This window comes from Ixodes scapularis, unplaced genomic scaffold (genome assembly GCF_016920785.2).
Source record: "Ixodes scapularis isolate PalLabHiFi unplaced genomic scaffold, ASM1692078v2 PGA_scaffold1__304_contigs__length_218370807, whole genome shotgun sequence".
In the NCBI taxonomy this organism is placed as follows: domain Eukaryota; kingdom Metazoa; phylum Arthropoda; class Arachnida; order Ixodida; family Ixodidae; genus Ixodes; species Ixodes scapularis.
The window spans coordinates 91621169-91642615 of record NW_024609846.1 but is presented as its reverse complement, the minus strand read 5'-3'; the positions used below and the strand labels follow the sequence as shown (position 1 = coordinate 91642615).

The 21447-nt window shown below is 41.9% G+C and overlaps 1 protein-coding gene across 1 annotated transcript in view; it reads right to left on the bottom strand.

Moving 5' to 3' along the window:
* Positions 1 to 20056, bottom strand: part of LOC121836109 (neprilysin-1-like) — a 66694-nt gene extending 46638 nt beyond the window's left edge. The window contains exons 1-6 of the mRNA XM_042290841.1: positions 19984 to 20056; positions 14848 to 14907; positions 14607 to 14768; positions 9047 to 9136; positions 8618 to 8826; positions 5235 to 5423 (exon numbers count right to left, since the gene is read on the bottom strand). Coding sequence (XP_042146775.1) covers positions 5235 to 5423; positions 8618 to 8826; positions 9047 to 9136; positions 14607 to 14768; positions 14848 to 14907; positions 19984 to 20056 — 783 coding nt within the window. The remainder of the gene's footprint in view (positions 1 to 5234; positions 5424 to 8617; positions 8827 to 9046; positions 9137 to 14606; positions 14769 to 14847; positions 14908 to 19983) is intronic.
* Positions 20057 to 21447: the final 1391 nt, after the last annotated feature.

The following is a 21447-nucleotide window of genomic DNA, read 5'->3' as shown; positions in this document are numbered from 1 at the left end:
ATGTTATTGCCTTGCATGACACAACGCTAATGTTAAAATAGAACATCGGTTGCGTCAATAGGGTTCCTGAAAATATACAACGTGAAGAATTAAATAATAATCAGAAAACAATTTCTCTAGGCGGCTGTGATTGTTAGTTTGTTTGCAATTTACTCGACAGTTTTTTTGGTTTTCGCGTCTTTATGAGAAAAATATGATTAAGCGACAATTTTATCGTAGTAAGGTGAATTCCGCTTTATTTAGCCTTACCTTGTCAAAACTGAACAAAAAATACCATAAAAAGCGACCATCACCGAAGACGGTGCCATATACCTAAACCCAACGTCAGCCTCATTCATCTCGAGGACTTGTTGTACAGGAAAGAAGTACAAAGCACAAAGTAAAGTGTATCTACTCGCGCAAGAAGACTGGGCAACAAAAATATATTACCCTTTGAAGTGAACAAAAAATAACGTGACTCAAATGTATTTGAAAGAAACAAAAAAGTCTAGGCAGTTTCAAAACTTTTAGCCATATTCCGTTTCATCTTGGGATAAACCACAGCGGAAGTCTGGGAGCCTCAACAGCAAGTCAAGCTTCAGTTTAAAAGTGACGTCACTAGGCTCGTTGGGGGTGTATCAGTGCGCGAGTCAAAATGATGCTGGTTTGAAGTCCGGTGTGGACGTGGCGCGGATGAAACGTTTTTGTCTGCTACATTAGAGAACATTCGGACTTCGTTTAGTCTGCACAGTTTACTGCACAAGTTTGTCACTCTAAAAAACCCGCACGTCTACTTTCCGGCACAACACTCGGAGAGCCAATCAGCGCATCTTACGGAGGCAGCTCAGCAAATGATGGTACCAAAACATATGTTTAGACAAAAAAACGCAGTTTGAGTTGTGACATCAAGCAATGCAAGCGTGACGTTTTGCATTGCACACAGATTGATTTTTTTTTTTTTTTAAACATATGCTTTGGCATCGTCATTCGCTGAGCTGCCTCCGTAAGGTACGCTGATTAGCGCTCCGAGTGTTGCGCTGGAAAGTAGACGCACGGGTTTTCTTTTTGGATAGTATATTTGATGTTCGTGGCTGAAACATCTTGAAGTATCGAGCCTGACGCGCAGCTGTGGCGTCTCCATTTTGTGAGTGGGATCGGTGGGACGGTCGAGCGGAAGAAAGCTCCGCAGGAACTCGTCGCTTCCCTTCTTGTTCCACTCAGAAAATTGGAGACTTCTCGGTGACGCCAGGAAACAGGTCGGCCTATACAATGGAACTTCGACTCCAGCCTGACGTCCTCGCGAAATGTCTCGCCTGCATACACTTGCAGTCCAGGGCTTGTGTGTCTGATTCAAAGTTGCCTATGCCGACTACTAACTTTATTAATACTCAACCACAGAGAGCTTTCCGTGACTGACTGACGAGGCACGTGCGACGGAACGAAGCTGTTTTCGTCCTAAAGGCATAAGGCACTCATATTTATTTATTCAATATCACGTTTCGGAGCTTTATTGGAACATAAACATCGTATCACTTGTACGAAACAGGAACATTACTTTAAGGAAAAAGGCTACGCTCTTTTTACCATCGAAGTCTTTGACGCCTACTCTGCGATGCCCAAGAAGGCCTTGCCAGTGCCGTGTCGCAGCTACTAGCCTCCCACTACGCTTTAATACAAGATGAAACGAAGTATCGGATTTCTTTTGAAGCCAGTGGTACATATTTATTTATGCGTACTTCGTTATTTTTTTAAGACAAAAGCGCTAGCTTTTTCAATAATGTAAATGACGATTGAACTAACAAGGGTCGACAGCACAAGAATGCAAAGCAGCCGAAATGAGGTTTAAATGAGTATTTGCACGTGACGTAAGTTTACAGATCTCTCCTCCCCCGAAAAAAATTTCACAAAAGATCCCAAGAATGGGATAAAGCCAAACACAGCAGAGTCTATTTTGTATAATATTTATGCCAAATTTTTTCTTTTTCTGAACATGCTATCAGTAATTTACTTCGAACTGAACAAGAAGCTTAAGGTATTTGACTAAAACGCAGTGTCAGTGTCGTCAAACACATCGACTTTTGAAAGTATATTAAAATCTTGCATATGTGGTATCTGAGACGAAATTTTCAAAGATTACTTAGTTTTTAAATGGAACACTCTAAGAAAAAAAGGGTATATTCTTACACCCGTTGTCCCATATGCGACACCCCAAATGAGAACGTTAATATATACCTCATTAAACAGCTAAACTACGCATCGAAAACTACAGAAGAAAAAAAACACTGAGGTTTCGGAGTTGGGCCAATAAAACACCGATTACTTTTTTTGTTGTTGTTGTTGTAGTCAGTAACACGTACATTAGCTATTTTAATAAGTTGTACCACTCGGCTATCAAACCGCTTGTGAATGTTGGTACCGTTGGGTCAACTTCAGCGCGCTGTTCGTCAAACTGAAGTTCTGGGGTGTTATATGGGTTTTTACAGTGTAGTTGTGGAAACAATGTATATTCTGAAACTAGTTTTAAAAAAAACATAGTAATTTATTTCCCCGCTGGCTCAGCTTCCCGCTATTAGTTCTGGATGTTTAACTGAAACAAAAATTAACCATGTTAGAGGGGCGCCAGACCAATTACTGAAGTGATAAAATTCAAGAATTTGATGTTCAAGATGTTCAATGTGGGGGTGGGGGGAGGCTGGTTAAAAATTCTTAACAAAGCCAGTTTTTTTGGTAAAAGTTCTTGTAACTGTAGCCGAACTGTTTTATTTCTCGGTTAGAATCCCCCCTCCCCCTCCCTACCCGCTCGCAGCAGGGGTCGACACCCGACATGTCGCTTGAGGTCCACCACTCTCCCTTCCTTAGACGGAGAGATCCGCTGCGAGGAGGTGACGGAAGAGGAGGACATGATGACGCCCACTCAAGAGCCGATTGTGCATGAGCCCTGGCCACCGACATGCCTGCTCTAGACAAGAAGACTCTGGAGCAGGACGGCCAGGACGGATGCCAAATCGTATGTAACAGTCAGTTCAATAAATTACACCGTTACTACACACACTAAACATTTTCACACCATTATAGGAGTGAACGGGGCGTTCCATAACCAACATCTTAACCAGTGTAGCGATACACCTAATAAAAAAGGTGTGAAGCTAACACTTAAAAAAAAAGGTTTGATTCTTGTAACACTTTTACTAAAAGGTTTGATTCTTGTAACACTTTTACTAAAAGGTGTGATACTGCGGCACACATTTTTAGAAAGTTACTAAACCACACTCCACCTTCTTATAACCTGTAATTACCACAGTACACTTTTTGTCGAGGTGCACACTGTGGCCCGGGAACCCATGAAATGACTGAGCAAATAAATCACCCAAACGAGTCGCCGAAGTAGCACGGCCGTGCTTGGCCAGCCGCCAGTGTCGTGAGAATGTCGGCCGATAACCGGCTCCAGTCCCGGCCGAATGTACGGTTCTGAAGAAGGTCTCCCACATTCAACAAAAATCTCGCTGTCGCGGATAAGCAGTTTTTTGCCGAAACGCGTCCAACAAACACAACAGAATACGAAGAAAGCGGCAATTACCTGAACGTTCGTATGGACTTATTACTTCCGTTCACGACGAAACACAACGGCCGTGACTGCAACGCACGAAAATCAGAATATTGAAGAGCGCATTGCGGAAACTACGAATTTACGTGGCCCCCTATCCATCGCCACAACTTGACATGCGGCAAAGAGCGTACGGCCCCAGTGAGTCCATCAGTGCGTCAGAGTGAGTCGCGTGACACATTTCCGCCCAAACGTTTTCTCCTACGGATAGCGGTCACGTGTTTCTCTCCACCCTTCTGATTTGCTCGAAGCGGTTGTCCCCCTCGCCCACAGCCACACGAAGAGACAAAAGGAGGCGGGGTGGCTTCACAAAAGGCGAGGTCGAAGGGAAATAGACGATGCAGCTAAGCTCCGTCTGCTTGCATTGTTTGTCCTTCTCAGACTAAAAGTAAACAAATTCTTTTTCTTTTACCTTATTTTTAAGATTGTCGTGAAATCCTTATACCCAACCAGCATAAGTGATTCCCAAACGCCACTTCCCAAACGCAACGACAAACGGCGGCCTTTACCTTATCAGAATGGCGTGGGCGCGACCTATCCGATACTTCACAGATATCGTCTGGATCACTACGGTACCGTCACAATCTTTCCGATTTGACGCTAATATCGTCGCAATACTGCGCGCATGCCGTGGGAGATGTACCTGTTCTGGGGCAGAAACAACACAGGGGGAGGCGGCTGTTCAGGAACGACGCCTTGCACTGACGAGCGCTGTTGGATGCACATATTTCGCATGCCGACGCTGCTGTGAAGGTTTTATAGGGTGCTGAATGATTAATTGCTACGGTCATTGAACCTTGAGCACAGCCAAGGAACGCTATAAAGTGTGAGATAGCACTATTGTCATCTATACGTATTAATCTAAGACGATCATTACCAAGTTTGGCTAACAGAATAAAGAAAGATGAGAAATATATCATGAGTGTATTGCATAGTGTCACCATTCCACATTTTTTACACGGTTTACGTTAAAGGTGTAATAAATAATACACCCATTCTACACGATATTTCTACCTGCAGGGTGTAGGAAAGATATAGGAAGTATTTAAATGACCTGTACTCCCTTGTTACACCGATATATATTTGAAAAGCGTGTAAAAATTGTGTAAGACGGGTGTAGCAAAGGTGTTCATTCCAAACTACACAGTTTTTACACGAATATAGGTGCGGAAATATTTAGTGTGCAGGGCGCATCTTGTTTCCTAGTGGGCTTCATTCGCATAAATAACTTTAAATCAGGTGATGAAACCCTGCGGTGTACTGACATGTCTTACGGAAGCGAACTACTGGCAGTCACGTTGAAGGAGAAGCGTTAGCTCAAAATCACGGTCGAATGCGAACGTGAACGATAGTTGTTGGTTCATCCAGAGCGAAACGACTAGCTTTATTATTCTTCAAAATTCTTCTAAACATATAATTTTGAGAAAAAAAATACTTGTACAAAATATTGACCTGGAGAACAGATAAAACATTTATAAATCATATCAAGCCTATTTAATCTTTGATGTGGTTTTATATGAAATCATACGTTACTGGAACAGATCCATATATCTTTAGACAAAGGATAATTTTAGTTTTATATGTATATGCTAAATATTTATAACACGGGGTACTGACGCGATTCTTATAAATATATGAAAGCGAACGCTACCTTTGTTAAATTTACTTCGAAGTCAAATATATCTTGAGCAATCTTTGTCGTTACATTAATGTCCTCCTTTTCCGAAAACAAAATTACTGTTTGCTTGATGAAATTTTTATAGGCTTCCACAGCGCTGTCCTTTTCCTTTTGTGCCTCAGAAAGTTGATACGAACTGGGCACAAATTTTGCAGGTTCAATCTGAAAAATATGAAAAACAACCAAACCCAACATTGTAGATAAAATTTCTTCATAAAACAGCTGTTCTCTTAAAAGCACTTCCTGAAGCAAAATATTGACCACTAATACTTTTCGTAAGAGATTCAACCGTGTAAAAATTACACCCAATAGACGGTGTGCGAAATGAACAGCGCCATCAACTACCGCGCCGAGAAGTACGTCCGCTATATTGGTTGCGGCGAGAAAGTGAAGAAAGCGACCGGACCTTCGAGGGAGAGGCGGCTGCTCCGTGCAAGAGGTACGATGCCAAGGAATGTTGTGCTCGCCCATGTAAACAGCGGGAACATGACGCACAGGTAACCAAGGTTCCGTTTTCTTTATTTATTTATGCTTCTTACTTTTCACGCAGCTTTTTGTAATGCAGAATCAGCGACACGGCGAAGAAAGAGGTAATTCTCGTATGATGCGAGGCTATTTACATCTACTGGACTGACACCCGTCTTACTGAAAAAACTCTAAGCGCGCAGGCGAGCTCGTGGTAGCAATCATGTCGTTTAACACCTAAGACTGGTGCAGGAAAGAAAAAAACAGTACAGAACAAACTCCTTTAAAGGGTCGGCGAATCAGCGCACGCCAATAAGCGCAAGACGGCGAACTAAACCCCCGATTCTTTAAAGGAGTTGGTTCTGAAGCTCTTTAATCTGCCCGTGTGACTCGGGTATTAGTGTCGCAATAAAGGCCTTCAACAAACGTTTTTGAAGGGTCGTCGAGTCGGCTTGCGATCTCAGGTCTGCTTGTGCTCATCAGCGGGTGTTGGCTCCTAAAATTTTAATATGCGTTGAATGTTTATATAGTGCCCGTAAAGCATTTGTCTCGATCTACGAAATATTTTACCAAATTAAGTGTCTGAATTATCTTTTTCTGTGCATGGTATAGCCAGACTGCTTTTCGCTTGATGCGACAACAGATGACCCTATATGCGCTAGAACAAGCATGTGAAAGCGAAGCAGCAAGAAGCTACACCTCACACACCTATGCCACAACCATAGTTCAAGACGTGCATTGTCAACAATGAGAGGCAAGAGCACAAAACACGTGTTCTTTACTTAATTACCTTTAATAAATAAAAAGAAACTCTTAAGACAGCTAGAAAACAATGCGTAGCAGTGATTCCAATACAGTTAGTTGACCTGGCGTCAGTAAAGGCAGATTCACACGAAGGACCGAATCGCGAATTTTGTCAGCAAGTCGTGTACCACGTGACCCCTACATCTCCAATTCATGCGATCCACGCCTGGTCCGCGGATGCGCGGACTGAAATGGCCGAGCGCGTTTTCGCTCGCGGATTCCTTGCGGGTGATTGTCTTTTGAAATGCGATTAGCCTGGCAATTTACAACGTCTTTTTTTTTTTTTTTGACAAACAAAACAAAGATGGCGCATTATTCTGTTTTGTGTTTTCGCTGGTTCATCTCGTCGCGCGATTCTTGGTACTACGAGTAAAATCAGCTGCAGAAACCTTGCCTGGCTGACGCGACGCAAAATCCGGTACTCCTGCAGGTCCGTGTGAAGATTCAAGTAGCTTCCGTCACAACTCGTTTAGCACGCCGCGATCTTTTTTGCACTTCTAATCGACTTTTCATCCAGCTAGCAAGTCCTTTTTTGTGACGGTGCTCTACCCGAGTGCCGTGTGCAAGCACGGAGTTCTTGAAGGCGTCTCCAAACGCCACTCCGCAAGTCCAAGACGTCGTCGCTTCTAGGCCTAAGCCTTCTCGTGCAGGACCATGCTTGGGTCACTGTTATGCCTTGGGTTATTAAAGATAGTGGCGGTTTGCGCCAAGTACATCAGGGTGTACTTTCTCGCACTGTACGAAACAGCGGCTGACGGTGATTCTTTTTCGCGGTAGCGACGTGTTCCTAGCAGTAAACGTCGATTTGGTCCTGGGACAACAGCGTCACACTGTGATGCTGGAACTCTGCGGCACAGTAGGGTCGCGAATAGGTTCAGTCCCTCGTGACTGTCATTTGCTGGTCGTCTCCTTCCTGTGCATGCGCTTGAGAGACGAACTTTCCGCGGACATGTCGTCAGGTGATCGCTCCGTCCGTTGATTCACCCGTTTTATGAATCGGTCATATACCAGTTTTGTAAAAACAACACTTCTAAAATCAAGTAGGTAAGAATTTAGAATGTATTTATGTAGAAAGGAAACCATTACAGATTGGGACGGCGTGTCTGTTCGCTCTAAACTCAGTCACAGAAAGGCGATTTTACTGTCGCTTTTGTTGAACACAAAGTTTGATTGCATGACTTGATTTGGTTCATCAAAGAAGCTAGAACTTCAATATTGGCGGCAGCACAAAAGTGACCTGATGCTAAAGGCGCCGAGCGGATCGGTGAAGCTAAAATTAATATCGCAACCTCTCTTTTTTGTTTCTTTCTTTTTTTCGCGGCTGAGATCAAAATTTTGTTTAATGCAAGGGAATTTTGTTGATAGGTTTAAAATGTCGCGTAGTACAACACCGATACCGAAATTCAGTCTTTCTACCAGGATCGGACAAATACTCGTTTTCCGGCACGGCGTCAGCGATTTGTGTTCTACTTATTTCGAAGTTATCTAAAATTGATTCGACCTGTTCGGAACACCTCAAAAATAATACCGAGGTGGCAGTTTGCTTGCCAGGAATTCAGAAATCTTCATCCATCGAGGCTTTCGCCAGTAAGAACCCCCCGAAACAAGCAACTTTGATTCGCATGAATGGGTATGGAGCTAGGATGGCGATCGATAGGTTGTTTTACCGCTACCGCGATTGATATGTAGCTTTACCGTTTTACCATCACGTCGAAAAGAAAGAAAAATGAAGTGTCATCAAAAAAGGCACGCCGGCCTAGTCCTTCGTCCTGGTTGGCTGATCACAAAGTTTCTGCATCTCACTCACAGAGGTAAATGCCAAGAGCCCGAAAGGCATATAGAATGTAAATGCCTTCTAAATGCCAAGAGTCTGAAACAAACATGATGCTACATGCATGGCCGCGCGCACAGTGTTACAAGGCCTCCTAGCAGTTTCATATATATATTTTCTATTGAGTCGTTTTGTTTTCAAGAAATCTGACAGGTAATGATTACGTTGCTTTACTTAATGCAAGCTTACATTTTCAATTCTGGGTGCAGTTTGCAAACATCACAGAGCAAATAGTAATATTTAGGACGCTACTTACGTAAATGGCTAGCTGCGACGTGTTAAAAATATGAGGTAAGAGATCAACGCTAAAAATAAACGACGTGTCTGCTCCAACTCGTATTTTTCGGTATATTTCTTTCCAGTCGATAGTTTCATTTGAACCAGGTATCATCGGCCATTTAGGGATGCCAAAATCTGTCAACGTTTTTCGTAGCCGGCTTATTTCTTCTTCTGGTTGGCACGAATCTGAAAATGTATCACAAGATATTACTAATGAAAGCCAGAAACTAAAATGTGTGCATGTTTAGCAATGGAGCTTTCTTTTAAAATTAGGAGAGACAAATAATTAGTAAAGTGCGATTTCATGAAAACGTGTGGATGTGCAGAGAGATATCTGCCATCAACTTAACAGCCTTTTTTCAACCTCGTTTTCTTATACTTAAGGATATTAATTCTAAATACGTACCTTCATTCATGCACGATTGATAGGCTATGGCAATTTTGTCATTAAGAGATTCAGCTTGATATGTTGGTGGGGTCATGTTGCTTAAGATTTCTGTAAAAGGCATAAGAAGAGAAGAGCTAATTGAGGAGGTTTGATTCGTTCATGCACCTATACGTTACAAAATGCTGTTTTTATAATTTCGGCCAGAACGTAATGTATTAAAGGGCAACTCCGATTAATTACGAAACGTCTGGGATTACTGCTGATTATAATGTCAACACTACTTACAAACGGTTTTATGTCAATCATTTTCCACGTTCGATTGTCGTGATTTAGATTTTTTTATCCCACAATTACGTCATCAAGCTTTGCGAAGTCAAGAATGACGGAAAAAGTCCCATTTTATCCTCAAAACTTCACCGGGACAAAGAAGCATCTGAATCAGTGGCGGTCTGTGAGAGAACACTGGAGCCAGACTTGAACCAGTATTCGGCTCTGCAAATTTATGAACAGTCCAAACCGATATCGTCTCATGACCCTTTAATTTTTTCTAAATTGTCTCATCTATACTTTTCTTCATACTTAATGTACTACGTTGTTAAAGGGCAGCTCCGCCGTCAGTTTGAGCATTTGTATCAAAACATATTTTGAGAAAGGGTGCTGAAAACTTCGCCTATGGCGCAGCGGTTAAATCATTAAAAATTTGTTTACATAATTTATAATTGTTAAAATACGACTAAACCGATTCCGAAATTAACTTGCCACTTGGCTGGTTCGCCATTTGGACGTGACGTCACATATGATATAAACATTCACAGGTGTGCAGTTCGAGCTTTTCCTGCCTGGCAGGCAGGTCACTGTTTTGCGTTTGTGCCGCATATAGAAATGGAATTATCAGGCTCGTCTGAATCGAGCAATGATCAGGATGCGCTCCTAGATTTCGAGGACGATAACCTAGACGATAACCCGTTGTCATACGATTTACCGGAATCTCCACCAAGCGAATATATGCTGCGCGACCGTCAGAAATGGCTACTTTTGATGAACCTAAAAGAGCTTCACCAAGAATGGAAGAAAGGCTCAAACCTAAACATTGGATTTCCACCTTTTGCCAATATATGCGCACTCCAACCTGTGTTTTAGCCGGGGCACACTCTTTGCGTATGCGTGCAGCACCAAAACTTGAAGCTAATGGTACACGCGAGTGAACTCAAGAAGAACACTGAAGAATTATTAGCCACCGCAGTGGGTCAAGTTTATGAAAAGGATTGTAATGTTGGTCAAGTGCGATGTTGGTCAAGTGCGACGTTGGTCAAGTGCCGCGGTACCAAATACATTGTAACCTCTCCAGAAAAGACCTGTCCTTAACACCAATCAGGTCGACCATGTTCAAGTTCAGCAGTGGATGAGCGCCGTGCGTTGCACGCTTGAGACAATTTTGTTAACAACAGATGAATTTTTTCGGACAAGTTGAATGAAGTCAAGGGTCACCATTTTATAACCATTTTATAGCTTTTTAACTACAGTTTCCTGCTACAAGACGCCCCGCAGCCTTATCACTGTGTCATCCCACCAGGCTGGACTCTGCCCTGTTATTTTTTTATTTTCGCCCAAGAATTCTGTGAAGTATAATCTGCCAGATCTTTTGCTGCCATTTCAGACTGCCGGAAACATGATACTCTAGCAATGTATGCATTCCATTGTGAGCTTCTGAAACTTCTAAAGAATGACCTGCCACAACTAATAAATATTTATTACTTTTCCGACGGAGCAGACTCACAGAACAAAAACAAAAATAACTTTCGAAACCTTTCTTTCACGATGAAGGCTTTAGTGTTTCGCTTGAATGGAAATTGTTCGCAACTTCCCACGGAAAACGTCTCTGCGATCTCATTGGAGGAAAGGTTAAACGTTTGGCGGAAAGAGCCAGCCTTCACAAACTGTACCAAGACCCAATATTCATTTCACTAGAGCTCATTACATGGGCGCAAAAAAAAACCCTACATGGTGTAAACATTTTATGGGTACCAAATTTTATCGTGAAAGAAATTTCAGACGAACTAGCTTGAAGATTCCAAACAGGAGTCGCCCCAAATGGTGCGCGGGATTCGCCACTTTAAGCCAATTTCAACTTAAGCGCTTTGTGTATCGATAACGTCGTACTAGGTGACTGAAGATGTTCAAGCGTCAAAAACGTCTGAAAACCACAACGTTTACTTAAAAACGAGATTTTCAAAGATATTTTATGAAAAACAAAATTTTGTGAAGTTTACTCTCGAGGCTCGACCAGCTTCCTGGAAATTGCAGATAAGAATAAATTATGTTTTCTTTTCATCAGCTTTGGTGCTACTTACTACAGCGCTTAAATAAGGCCCATATTTACCGGATGAAGCACCTCAGCTTGTAGCGTGTATAAGATAAAACCCTTCTTCTACGTGCTGTGCGGAAAAGTAGCCGCATGGAACCACTCAGCGCAATATCATGGGTGCTCAATTTAAACGAATATTTTCTCGCTTTATCTTTTTTTACTTAGATTAAACTTTGCATATTCCAAATTATTGAGGCGTAAACTCGTTTGTTTGAGTGACCTTGTATAGTATAACTTGAACAACCTCAATGCGAAATTTGCAGCTGAATTGTAGTCAAAACGACGTTTTTCTCTACTTTACGTTTAATATCAAAGAAACCTTTTCTTATAAGGGTATAAAGGTATTGCATGCATAAAATATACGTACCCAATAGGCTGAAAACTCTTCTACTGCGGTTATACAGAAGAGTAGATTGAAACAAAACTACCCTGAAAACGGCCCAGTTTAAGCTTGTTTTTATAGACTAAATACAATACAAAAACATATTTATTTATTTTTTTATTTAAATTTCGCCTCGTATTATATACGAATGCAATTAAATTCAAACAAAAAATTAGGCATTGCTAAATAATTAATTCTATATATTATATATATGTACCATTTTGTCACGAATGACAGGCGCAGAAGCGGCGAAAAACCCGTTTTGAACCAAAAGTTTTATGGGGGGCGAACTTGTGCCAAACAAAATAAAGAACGAGCGTCCAGACAGCAGAAAGGTGAGCGGCGATTCGGCGGCGTAACAGCAACCGAAAGAGGGAGTGACTCGACAAGGTCCCGCGAAGTATCTCGAAACTTCGTCCCAGAAGGTTCGAGCGTCGAACGTTTGGGGCGAGATTGGGCAGGCACTTTTGAGAGCAAGGAAGTCGGACGAAACTTTTACGTTTACGTCCCGAGCCTTTACGTCCCGAGTAAAAATAAACATGATTCTCCTAGAAGTCTGTGACTGAGCTTGGCACGTTAATTCGGTCCTGCGTGCGGCAATATTTCGAGCTTTTTTGTAAACTTCAAACAGTGCTAAAAAAAAAACGGTTTTCACCGCAAACTTTCGCGGGAGTGACTACTTAGACCGGCAATCTTGGCGGTGCGGAATGCACGTTGCAAAAGAACTGTGGGAGCTCGCCGTCAGCACACGCTCAGCAGTCGCGTACGCAGCTATGGCCGCCAGTGAATGTTGCCTATAGTCTGTTGCAATATAACATGAGCAGTTCAATATATGACTTGAGCTCAATCGATCTACTTTCCGTACCATACGATGCACGCGCGGCCCAAGCACAACGGCAGGCAAGAAGCGCGTAATAAAAACAACGCTTGTGCTGTTTTTTTAGGTGTCCGTCCGGCGTCCGTGCTGACATCGATCTTGCTGGTGCTCGTGCTCGTGCTCGTTAGCTCACGTGCTCGTGTAGGGCAAAAAATAAAAAAAAATGATGAAAAAAAACTGTTTGCCGAGTCGACAGGATTCGAGCCTGTGCGGGGAGACCCCAATGATTTTCTAGTCCATCGCCTAACCACTCCGCAACGACTGCGGGACGAGTAGGAGGCTCTGAGATATGGTAGTAGCTCAATAGCTGGGGATGTCATGGATGAAACGTTGCATGTAGCCGCTCAACGTCTATACAGGAGAGGGTGCTGCGGTCAAGTGCGTATATAGTCGCGTTAAACTTTGCATGAATTGGCTGAACGTATAGACGAGAGGGCGCTGCGGTCGAATGCTCAAATGCGTATATAACCACGTTCCATAACGCACATTCTTTTCCTGACATAAAACGTTGACCTAAGCGGTGGAGATGCCTTCCCACGGCTTCTAGCGGATCCAAATTGATTCGCTAGAAGAACCACTGGCTCTGCATTTCACCGATCATAAAGCAGTAATAATGAAGTCGAAACGCAACCCGAAACTCAGCACTACCTATGAGAAATAAAAAAATGAGCACCATCAGCACTACCTATGAACAAAATCAGCATCATCAGCACCGCCAGCTTCGCCCAAATCAACATCATTCACATTGATGAGATGCGGTCAATTTTAACAGGACACTGAAGCTAGGAAAGAAAGCTTTTTTTTTCTACTAGGTTAGGACAGGCATCCCTCAAATAAAATGATCGTAAAAAAAAAGTTTTTTTTTTTTGTTTAATATTTTTGCTACAATAACAATTTTTTTTTTTCTTTTTCAATTGGAGACCGAGACCGAAACTGTGCCTCTGTGGGATGATGATGATGGCGTTTGTACCCAACTAGACATGGTATCACTCGGGTGCGCATTTAAAAGCATGCTTCAAAGGCTCTGGTTGTGCGATAGTGGAGCACGGCGACGGTTTGCTAAAATATAGAGACAGACCTGATAAAATGTTATGTTAAAATGACCCAGTTCTTGCGAACCGCGGCAGGCCAGAGTATAAATTGAGTGGCGCGATGGCACAGAGTATGTCTTTCTGAACATTAAAAAGTTGAAGTTAGCACATATTATTGGTCTCCCCCCTCGTCCGTCTCTAAAAGTGCTCTCATGATAGCACTTTGAGAACATGCATGTTCGCAAAGTACCGAAAAATATCGCACCCCTATCTTTCGTATGATTTGAAAGTGTTTTATAAACACCGAAATAAAGCCCACTTCTAGTGAATACAGGACGCACACCAAATGGGACCTCGGCAGAAATGATGTTTCTTCGCCACAGTGGAAGGTAAGCGACCACTGCTGATTGGGAAGGAGAGTTTTTGGATCATCATCCTTCGCTTTGATCACAAGTCTCGCTGGTAACGAAATCTTAGACTAGCATTTTTTTTTACTTTCTTCTTATGTCGCGGCGAAGCTTAGCCCATTTCTCATTTACACCCCATTTGCTTTCAATTTTAGGTTCGCTATTGCTTGTGATATTAAGTATGCAATAGAAGGCCTGTGACTCTAGAAACGCGTACAATCATTTTTTTAAACCTTTGTTTTCAAAATACATGTCAACGTGACCCAAGCATGGTGGTGTTAAAGTCAGAAATTTCACTTTTTTTTATTTTGAATAAAGTCAGAAATTAAATTTTTTCTTAACAATAGTGAGCATACCTAAGACATCACACGCGTTTTCCTTTAACCTAAATACAATAACTTGTATATTTATTATTACAAAATTGTAGCAATTTTAGGTATCAGTTAAATATAATAGTTGTAGCTAGTTTTTCAACTTTAGTCACACAAATATAGCCGTGTTAAGGATCAAAATTACCTTTAAGTCTCTTGGACAGTTTCTCTCGTACAAACCATATATGTCCATAGCTTGGCAAATATGGCGGAATGGTGTTGTCCTGCTTCCAATTTTCGCACACATAATCATAAAAATCATCACATGGATTTTTACTTCTGTTAACTGCACGGCTAAGCTTTATGCCTGTAAGAGTATAAAATACATTTCAGATAATATAAATCTGGAGGGATTATCACGCGGCAAAAAACAAGTCCGTTCTTACCCATCTCTTTACACTCAGGCGTTTGGCATACATTATCATGGGGATCCTGCTGCACTGCATCTGAAATATCGTCGCGCAGTTTTATTTAGAGAGATTTTTTACTGCTATAGACGTTTGCAAGCAGCCGCACCTCGAAAGCTACTCTGGCCACCGTGTATGAATAACGTTTTGTTTGAGCGCCAGTCTGAAAACCGTGGGTGCGCTCCAGCAGTAATTGACTGCCAGACGATCTACCCACACCAGCAGCAAGATAACAGCGCCCACAAGTCGCACTTGCAAACGCTTATACATACAGGAGATTTTACGAACAACTGTATATACTTGAAAGAGCAATTATAATTAAGAAATATTACCCTAGGATAAAGTTCCGGGGAGTAGGTCATGTGGACAATGTAAAGTAATACTTAACAATTTAATTCTTAAAAAACCTTACTTTCGGAAATACTCGTCTTGACTGGCGCATTTCAATTATAAATTTGTCGCCGGCGTGTGAAATGTGCCCTTGTTGTTGTTCAGTATGATATCCCTTATACTTAAAACAAACGTAGAAAAAAAAAAGAAAAAAAAAAAGCCCGCAGAGGGCGCGTCGTTTTGCGACCTTGTGACCATTAAATAACGTGACATTGTCAGACCGGCTTCGGTGGCTCACTACCAACGCTACATAGTAACTGGAGCTATTAAATCAGCTGCGCTTAGAGTTTCGGCACTCTGTTCCCCGACAATGTTGTGGGCGCCACCATTTTGGTGCTTGTGCAGAGCAGGCACAACTGCCGATCGTCATGATTCAAAAGTGCGACTTCCTCAGCATTAGATTCGGTGTTAGGAAGCTCATGCAACGATTCTTTACCCTGTCGCAAACTGTTTAAACATTTGTGGAGGACGGAAAAGCGTTTTCTGTGCTTTCAGATAAGGCTTCAGATAACTGGCAACCATGATTTTAAGCAACAATATGGTCAAGTGTTGTTATTCTGAAGCGTAGCTTATTTAGTGGCACTAATAATAACGTTGGTAGCGAGTTATTATCATACGCGGAGGGGGAATGGGGGTCAAAAGGCCTCCCTTCGAGAATGATGCTGGCGTTGAAGAAAGGAGAAAACATCGGCCAATATGTGCCTGTGCAGCATCCTATCACCGTCGTGCCCAACCGCGGGAGTTCCACAGGAGACGAAGTGAGAAGGTACTCCCCTTATCCCCTTTCTTCCGTCTTCGGTAATCTTTTGTGATTTGAAGAGCCATATAGATTTTCGTTTCAAAACTGTGTTTTCTATGGAGTAGAATAAATGTATAGACCTTTTCATCTCAGTAGTTGCCTGATCGGCGGATAGAGGACACTGACGCCCTGGCCACCATTATGTTGTTTCGATTTGGTCGCTTTTAGTTTCCACGTGCACATCCTTCCGCGACAGTTTAACTAATGGTCCAGCCGCCTTGACATAGTTGGGGATGAATCGGCGGTAGTATCGCGTCAATCCGAGACATGCGCTAACTTGCTTCTTGGTCCGGGGTCGTTCACCGCAATTGGTCTCCTACAAAGTTTGCGAGTGAGGCCTTACTTTTTTATTCCCCATTTCATGGCCCGAAAACGTTATTCTATTTCTTCCAATTTCAAATTTTCTGAGTTTCCCCGTGATTCCGGTGCGCCGTATTCGCTTAGATATTTTTTTCCCACGCGGCTAGGTACTACTCCCAAGCTTTGGTTGCTCTTAGCGCTTCGTCGATATAGTGCTGTACTGTTGGGATGTCTGCCAGCAGCGTACTCATAAGCCGATTAAATATGACTGATGCCGCCTTAATTCCGAAGGGCTTAAACCTAAACTGGTAAACCCCGTCTCAGTTAAAAATGCCGTTTTGGCCTTGGAATCCGTCGATAAAAAGATTCGCCTATATCTTTTGGATAAGTCCAGTTTACAAAATAAACATTTCCTGCCTAGATGGGTTCCTCATTTAGAGCCGGAGAGCTGTTAAATTTAACTTCCGTATATCTGACTTCCGCACAGCGACGAGGGGAGAATTGTGGGCGGAAGTCGATCTTTCAATCACCCCCAACTTCAACATCACTTGAACTTCGGTTTTGATTACCTTCCTGATTGCGAAAGGAATCGAGTACTGTAGTGTCTTTACGGTAGTGGACACATGTAACTAAAACTACAGAAGGTTCTTTTTACCCAACAAATCGAATAACACATTTTTGTATCCGTGGACGAGCTCGTTCACCTCAGCGCCCTGCTCCTAGGTTAACGGTTCTGACCGGGTGACATTTTCTGGTCCCTGGGTCCTCCTGACGCTCATTCAGGGAAGCTCCTTTCTATCATCACAATACTCGATTGCAACATATGCGTTGACATGCACCTTGCTGGCTGTTTAAACTGCTCGTTCCTCACATCCTTTCAACATATAGACGTGAAACAGCTTGCGCGTGTGACCGGAGTCTAGAACGTAGTGCACATCCATCTTCTTCTCCACCATCAAGTATGGACTTTTCTATTGTATCAACAGCTTGTTACTGCTTCTAGGGAAAATAATCAACATTCGTCCTCACACTTCTAGCTGTCATTCTTTTACCTTCTTATTGAAGGATTTGCTCTGCTTTCGCTGAGACTCCTGCAGTTTCTCCTACACTGACTCAGTGGCTTGTTTCAGCTTGTGTCTGAAATCAAGCACGCATCTGTACGTTGGTTGGACATCGTAGCTTAAGTGGTCTGCGACCCATATTACCTTTAGCACTGAGAGACCTCTAAAACGGTGGCCGTAGCTGAATTCAAATAGGGAGAACTCCCCACTTGCCTGAAGAACCTCACGGTACACGAAGAGAAGGGGGCTAAATATTTGTCCCAAGAATGAGGCTTGTCCATGCACATTCTTTTAAGCTTTTGATTGGAGGTCCGTTAATGCGTTGGACTATCCCTTATCCTTATCTAATGATTTAAACATGTCAACGTGTCTAAATCATCAACATGCTCCCGGTCACGAACGAACGGATCTGTACAATATAATAAAGAGCATAGTTTCGTGTCCACTGATGTGCTTTTCAAACACCCATGCTCTTCAGGCTTATCTTTTGGCTGGAGTGCCAGTCGAGACGTGTGTACGACCTTTCATAAAAATGCAGAGTAATTAAACGGGCGATAGTTTACAATGTTATGAACGCCTGATTTATGAATCGCAAGAACTACAGAGCGTTTTCAGTCAGATGTAAATATTCCAGTACGCAGTGATGAATTAAAAATATGCTCTGAAAATTGTATGTTCATAAAATTAAAACTTGTTCAGCACACACTTCTATAATAAAACTGGGAATTTCAACTGCGCTAGCAGGCGGTTTAAATTTCATACTACGAATGCTTTCCTTCATTTCGACTTCGTCAGGGGAGATAAAACAAAACAATTTGGATTTGCCTAGGCACCTTGAGCTCTCGCCACGGACTGCTACAGACAAAAAACAGGATTTAAATTGTTCTGCAAATACGTCGGCAATTTTGCATAGATCAATTGTATAAACAGAGTCATTTTGTATTCGGACCACTTTAGCAGCTCGTTTCCTTTTGACAGTGCACATTTCCGAACAATTTAGGGCCTGGTATACATATCGGACTCAAGCCTAGCAAAATGCAAACCTTCGTCTCGTCTAAAGAGCGCTTCGCCGAAGTGCGACATCACTAAATTTGGCGTGCTACTTGTCCAGCCCCGAATTTTTAAAGAGTTACTGATAACAAAGCTTGCGTTGCAAGCCGCGGCTCATGTCAGCTCAGCTTACCTTAGGCGCAGAGCTGTCGATTGCGCTCAATACTACCTTTGTAAGAGCTTCAACAGCTGTACCATCTCACTCTTCATTCAGGATCGGCTTGCAGCCATAGCACTGAAGTTATTTATATATATTAAGGCTATCACCACTACTCTGCAATAAGTATTCATTTAAGGGTCGGCGATAGACAAAATAAAATAGATTGGCAAAGGCACTAATGCAATGTCGAGAATATTTCCCGCTGAATTCTGAATAGTATCGCGAAGTTCAAAATCATTATGATAAATATAATTCAAAAGGCTTGAGACTTTCAAGGTGCTGACATCATGCTCCACCGAGTCATTACCTGCCAGCCAATTAAGGCCTTGCTGGTTAAAGTGTCCATATATTTGCACACGAATCTTCGTTACGTCGAGATATTGTGCTTTTTTTTTAAATGACGTGAACAACTTCCGAGTCAGTGTGTGGCCGAAAATAGTAGTTTCGAATAAAATAATAAACCGCGTCGCACGACGTAACCCGGATCCGTACGCATTCCGAGTGTGACTCACAATTATCTATATGCTCGCAATGAAAGCAGAGAAACCTCCCCGGCCGTTAGAACACCACCTCTGTATCTCCATCCATTGCTAACATAATAACGGAATTTTCGAAGTACTGACTAACATGGAAGCAAATATTGAGAACTAGGATACTGTCCTCTAGACAAGTCCCAGTAAGGCAAAAATGGCGTATGAATTGACTGCAATTTCAGACATAAATCCAAAAGGTTTGGTCCAAAGGCCATTAACACTCTGGTAATAGAGTGTGCACTCAATATGGCCTGATTAATGATTTACATCATCCGATTCACCCGATTTTACTTCTAGAATGTCAACAATGGACGAAAAAGATACTCGGTGGACCAAACGTCGCGTGCGTTAATATCGTCGAAGTCATTATTCTCGACAGACACATGAAAGGACGGACATATCTCTCATATTTTGTTTGTGACAAGCTTGGTGCATGTGACTGACTTGCCTTTCAAAACAACTGCCAGGGAGTTAGTTCACTGAAAGTTAAAAACATTCAGAGCGTGGAAAATTTGAATAACTTTGTGATAGTTTGCCGTGAAATATATTACTGCACTGGCCAATAAACTTGCTATTGAGCGAACCACGAAGCAAGAAGCCTGGAATTACAAGTTACGCTCTGTGTTGTAGAAGCTTTGATTGACAATGGGTTCCGTGTGGATTTACTTGGCAGTTATTCGTCTCATTGGTTACAGAACGGTCTCTCAAAAACGCAACAACATACGCTGCGATGCAAGTTTTTTTGTTTGTTTTTTAAGGTGAAACAACTAAATGATTGTTGTTAATATCATCATGGTCTACTTGCAAATTGGCGCATAATACCATTGATTTCCGCAGTCCTTGAACTGGCGAATGCTGTCACCACGAAGATCAGTGCTGCTATCCTTCGGTCCATGACAAACAATTTTTTAAACCTAAGAGATATCCAAAAACCAATGTTCAGTGAGGTGCTTCTTGAATTTCTGTAGAACCATTTCTAAGACTGAAAAGAGCATGCGTAATATATTATCAAAATCCTAAAATGCTCGATTATTATTTCATGTTTTCAGCAAAACTATCGCATAAAGATTAACGCACCTTTGAATCTTGTACGTTTCCCCGTCCAGTAGCCACTGGAATCTATTCTTCAGAAGGTCTGTTTTGAGTCCAGCGTGCTCATCTCACGCATTTTGTTGCTGACTTTAAAGGGCAACCAGGATATGATGAAACATAACCTTTAAACAAGTGCAAACATATCTGCGTTCTTGGGAGATGCATTAAAATGGCAGGTGTTCCTGCACCTAAAAATGCTTTCACGATTGTTAAGTTTTTTTATTAGTTTTTTTATTATGACGTCTTTCTTGGAAATTTTGAGCAAACATTTTTTATTTTTATAGGCGACGTTTTTTTTATATTTTTATTTTTTATATTTTTATAGTGTGTATTTTTATATATATTTTTATATATATATATATATAAAAATATATATATATATATATATATATATATATATAAATATATATAAATATATATTTATATATATATATATATATATACCCACGTGGAGAATAGTGCCCCGAAACATTTTTCCAACACCAAATCAAATGTTGAACACCAAATTCTTTAACTGCTGTGCTGAGCAAACAAATGTAAACCACCCAGTCTAAACATGAAAACACTATACTGGTTTTCACTTCAAGAACCGCAGTAAAAAAAGCCCGGCTCCTAGCAGAGCATTACTAGCTTTTCCCTTTATGTCGACAATTAAGATACATGCAGGTGAATTTTAGATTAGATACATATGCTATCTTATCAAGACGTTCACGTTTCAAACGCCGAAACATTGATAATCTAGTGAGTGCGCAGGCGAGCTGGTGGATGTTAACCATTTTGTTCTTAGCCCGAGACTTTCCACTTTTCCTGCCTCAGTCTCAGGCTAAGAACAAAATGGCCGAAACATTGCTCTTTCCTCCGACAACCAAACCTTGTAAGAGCTACTTCGTGCGGCGTAGGAACAATCAGAGAAACTTCAATTTTTCTTGATACGGGGACCGGTGTAAGGGCTTAGTCTACCGGTGGTCTACCGCAAGTACGCTGAACGAAGAGTATAGAGCTGTCCGGCTTAAAGGAGCTGTGCAACGATATTCAGTTGGAATGTTTTTCACTATACACGAGCTTACTGGCACTAGTGGGACTCAAGGATACTCGCACGCAACGCCACTGGCTAAGAAACTCCTTTGTTGCGGTGTAATTTCAAGGACAAAAGCGAACTTTTTCATTTAATCTCTCCTTTGCAAATTTTGATGA